Source organism: Petaurus breviceps, unplaced genomic scaffold (genome assembly GCF_028583685.1).
Source record: "Petaurus breviceps papuanus isolate PSGF00001 unplaced genomic scaffold, PetGlider_PUasm1.0 91023, whole genome shotgun sequence".
Classification (NCBI taxonomy): domain Eukaryota; kingdom Metazoa; phylum Chordata; class Mammalia; order Diprotodontia; family Petauridae; genus Petaurus; species Petaurus breviceps.
Window position 1 is genome coordinate 4,155,776 of NW_027187398.1, and position 4,822 is coordinate 4,160,597.

The 4,822-nt window shown below is 49.8% G+C and overlaps 1 protein-coding gene across 1 annotated transcript in view; it reads left to right on the forward strand.

The window, feature by feature from the left end:
* The first annotated feature begins 239 nt into the window (after positions 1-239).
* Positions 240-4,822, forward strand: part of DHRS11 (dehydrogenase/reductase 11) — a 10,865-nt gene continuing 6,282 nt past the window's right edge. The window contains exon 1 of the mRNA XM_069078148.1: positions 240-590. Within this exon, the coding sequence (XP_068934249.1) occupies positions 357-590 (234 nt within the window). The 5' untranslated portion in view covers positions 240-356. The remainder of the gene's footprint in view (positions 591-4,822) is intronic.

A 4,822-nucleotide genomic window follows, 5' to 3' on the forward strand; every position in this document is an offset into this window, starting at 1 on the left:
GCGGAGATACCACCGTCCCGAGCAGTGCCTCAGGCGAGGCTGGAGATGGCGACGCCTTCTTCCTCGCGATGGGGGCGGAGCTTCTTGCGGAGGGGAGGGGCCGACGCCCAAGGCTCCTTCGACCTCGTGCTGGGGGCGGAGCTTCTGGCCGGAGGGGGCGGGCGAGTAGTCGCTCTCGCGCTGAGGGCGGTGCGTCTGGCCATCCGGGGCGAGGAGACGGTGGGAGGCGCGGGGCGTGGAGAGGGCAGCGTCCGGGGCAGGGCGGGGCGGGAGTGGCGGCGGACTGGCGACCTACTGAGCGAGGGTCGGCGGGCATCTGAGCCGAGCCCAGAGGTCGGTCGCCTGGCCTGGGGAAGATGGAGTCCCTAAAGCCACAGGAGGAGGCGGGACTGTTGCTGGGGTCGGGGCCCCGGGTCGGCTTGACCGGCTGCGTTCTGAAGGAATCCAGCACCCCCAGCATGGAGCGCTGGCAGGGCCGGCTGGCGCTGGTGACGGGTGCCTCCTGCGGCATCGGCGCGGCCGTGGCCCGGGCCCTGGTGCAGTGCGGACTGAAGGTGGTGGGGTGCGCCCGCACCGTGAGCAACATCGAGGTACCGGGAGAATTTGGGGCACCCTGGGGGAGGGGCGGGGCTGGGACCGCCGACGTGGTGTCCGGTGTATTGGGGGGGGGACTGTGAGCGGGAGGGGTGGATGTGCTGGAGTTGTGGGGCGGGGCAGAAAAGTTGAGGCTGTGATCTGTGAGAATTTGGGGTGCCCTCTGGGAGTGAGATTTTGTGAATGTGTTGGAGGGAGCTGAACTAGTAGGGGTTTAAGGTACAAGGATTTCTCAGGACGCTTGAGTGAGGATGTTTGCGGGGTAGAAGAGGTAGGGGCTGTGATCAGTGGGAATTTGGGGTGCCCTGTGTGGATGGGGACTGTGACCATGAAGATTTTGTGTTTGGGGGTGCCGTGATAGTGGAAATGTATGTGTGTGTTGGGTTTTAATAGTTAGAAATTTCAGGCGTGTCTCAGGAGGCTGTGAGTATGGATATCTGGGGGCTGTGATCAGTGGGAATTTGCGATTCCTTGTGTGTGGGGACAATGAACATGGAAATTTTGTGAGTATATTTTTTGGTATGTCTTTATTAGTGTATGTAAAAAATTTTAATATTTCTTGATTACATGTAAAATAAAAGTTTAATTTCCCCCCCCCCAATTTTGAGTTCCAAATTTTTTCCTACGCTCCCTCTTCTTTAACTTCCCCTCCCTCCCCCCCTCATCGAGAAGTCAAGCAATTTAATAAAGGTTATACATGTGCAGTTTGTCAGTGTATTTTTAACTGTTACTGGAAATGTGTGTTATTAGGCTCTAATAGTGGGAGTTTGAAGTACAGGGTCTCTGTGAGCTTTTCAGTGCTGAGGGGTTGGGGATTCTGATCTTGGGGAAGCTGAGTGACACTTTGTGGTGCAGGGGTCTTTGAGGGAGCTGTGGGACAGAATTGTATTTCCAGGAATTTAGGGTTGGGGATCTGGAAAGGGGCATCACTGTGTTGGGAAGTTGTAGGGGGCTGTAATTGCAGGGATTAGAGGGAAGGAGAGCCCTGACAAATGGGAGAGCTGGATTGACCCTGGGGTTTTTAGGAGCTGGTATACTCAAAGGGTGATTCTGAGAAGTCTATAAGCCTCACCAGACTCTCAGAGGGGGAGTAGGACACAAAAAATGGAAAGAACCCCAACCCTAGAGGAAGTAGGATGATCAATGAGGGAGATAATTAGAGTTGATTGAATACTACCTGTGTCACTATCAAAGGCTAGGAACCCCATAGCTTCCTGAAAAACATTATATCTTTCCTAAACCTGTTACTGTCTCCAGGTATCATCTTGATCCTACCCCCAGGACATCAACATTGATGGAATCTTTGACCTCTAGCATTTCACCCAGATATCTTGCTTTATCTGGATTTAGAGCCGAGAAGGGAAAGTGTAAGAGAACATTAGTCAACTGGGAAGTCTAGGAGAGAAAAAAAGAAGCCATCAGCTATTTGGAGGGAGGTGGAGGAAGAAGGGGTGTTCATTTAATTACTTGTTTTGCTATTCCAGACAGACCTAGGCAGCCAGTTTGAGAGACATTCTCCTTCCCCACCCTCCACCTCCTATTTGGAGTGTATTTGTGCCTGTAAAGAGCCTTAAACCAATACAGTAATTAATAACCATTCTGATTTTGAGTTGGGAGATCTAAGAAGGAGAGGAGCAAGAACTGGTCAGGGTGTTGCCTTCCCTAAAGAACCTTTAACACAGAAAGGATTCCTGAGAGTTAATATCTCCTTCCCTGTCCCAACTTGGATCTTTTATGGAGCCAGGGGACTAGGAATATGTCTGTCAGTTACACTGTCTCACATAGGACATTGTGTTGAATTAAGGTTTAAATGTGAACCCTGAGGAAGAGACTCATGTAACTCCTAGGTCATTCCTTACCTCGCAACAGAACTACATTGCCACTGGGGTTATGGATATCATGTCCTACTCAGAGCTGGACAGAGCAACCAGCGTACAGGAACAGAGGGAGATCACATGGTAGATCACAGTCTTGTTTCTTTCAGGGCCTGTGGGCTAGTGCTTGGCTGAAGGGCTTTAACATTCATCTATCCTCTGGTCAAAGTCACTATCTGGGGAGTGTAGAGATCTGATATGGACGAAGGTCTGTGAGAAAGAAGATTATCACTCTCTTGGGCAGAGTCCTCAGTCTTAGATACTGTTGACTAGTGATTCATTTTATAGTTTCTCTGATATTTGCCAGGTCACCTGGCTCCACCTATCCTTTGCCTTACCCTCCCCCTCCATTCCAGCCAGCTCTTAGCAGCTCAGGGCTCAGTCTCAGCCCTGTGGCTGGGCAGTGTAGTCTTATGTCTAGAGGACCAGGCTGGTCACTAGACATCTGGATCTCACTACCCTGTAACCCTTGTCCCTTGACACCAAAATAGTCACATCTTTCAGGACCAGATAACCCCAGGATGCCAGTCATTGAGTTCCAAATAGGCTCAGTCTAATCCTCTGTATAGTACCTCTAGGTAGAGGCAAATGGAATTATTTGAGATTTCTGGAGAGAGAGATGCAGAAAGCTAGGTTGGGTTATGGGAAGGAGATGATAAGGACTGAATTTCCACGACCCCTTCATCCAGACTCTCCCACAGGATTTTGGCCTTACTCTTTCCTTTTTCCTTCAGGGCTAAAGTCTGGGGTACTCAGTTAGAAAGGATTTTGGCCTTGCCCATTCTGAGTCTAGAGAAGAAGGGATGGCTTGTGTCTTTTAATTTTATTTTGGGGAGGAGGATGGGTATGGAGAGAGAGAGGAGTAGAGTTTCCATTGCAAATCACTTGTTTCTTCATCTAGAAATTTGCTTTTTTTTTTTTTTTAAAGCCGGTGCCTGCTTTCTCCATTGGGCTATCTGAGGCCTAGCTTTCTGGCAAGGGACTTCTGTACCTGGTCAGATTAGGATATGGAAGCTGCTTCTGAGCTGTAGGAATTATGTATGTACAGGTTCTTTGATTGGTAGGAAAGGAAGAGAACTCCCAGGTCTCGGCAGAGGGCTAAACTGGATTGGAGCCAGCACCCATATATCTTTAATAGAACCCAGGTGCCCAGAGTGGATGGGCACTACCCACCCCCAGCTACCAAATTGTTTTCCTTCTGCTGTTGCACCTCATGGTTGGTTTCTGTGCAAGTGTCACAGGGTCCTAAAGGTTTTCTTTGTCTGTCGGTCTGGTTCTACATCCCCTGCCTTGGCCTCTCTCCCTAGTGTCTGTGTTTCATGGTTCCCTACTATTCTGAAGCTCCTCTAGCTACAGAGTGGATACTCTGTACCCTGCCTGGGGGAGCATAAGCTAACAGGGAGCCCCGCAAGGAGACTTTTGTTCATGTCAGCAGATCACCTACCTTATGATCCCAAGGAAAAAGCTTGAAGGGGGAGAGAAGAGGGAGAAAATATCCAGGGCACTTGGCACTTTCCATTGGGAGAGGGGAGATTAGGGATGGCATGGCATTGGGTGGCTGGAGAAGAGAACTGAGGCTAGGGATAGCCTTCTGCCTGATTTAAAAATCTGTGAGAAATCTAGAGCAAACTTTCTGGACATCATTCCTTCTCTTTCCAGTTTGATGTAGGGAAGTGGGAAGCTCCTCTCTGGCAGCTCCAGTGGGAGGTAGGACTTGTAGCTCCAAACATTTCAGGGGAGGGATTAGAAGCTCTGGCTTTACTGACTCAGTGACTTTTTTGGCTAGAGTGGAGGAAAGGAGGAGTGCTGGGCAGGGGATAAGAGTTTCTAGATATAGACATTATTCTTTTCCTGGGTATGCTTGTGACCCTTACCTATGCTTTCTTTTCTTTTCTTTTCTTTTTTTTTGTGGATGGGGGAAGGCAGGGCAGTTGGGCTTAAGTGACTTGCCCAAGGTCACACAGCTAGTAAGTGTTAAGTGTCTGAGGTTGGATTTGAACTCAGGTCCTCCTGACTCCAGGGCCAGTGCTCTATCCACTGCACCACTTAGCTGCCCCTTACCTACACTTTCTATCCTGGATCTTTTCTCCTTACATTTGGAGGTTGGGTGGATTCTCTCCCCATTCTATACATTGGAGGGCTGAGGCCTGGCACTAAGACGCAATTTCACTTCTGTCTCTTTCTATCACCCAGCAGTGGACCATCTGGTATTTGGGGTGAAGTTGGTGGTGACTATTGAAAAGTAGTGTTTTGTGGCAGGGGCTGGCTAGATTATGCCTGAAGGAGTAGGGTGAGAGAGTTGTGACTTGTGAGAGAGAGAGAGAGAGAGAGAGAGAGAGAGAGAGAGAGAGAGA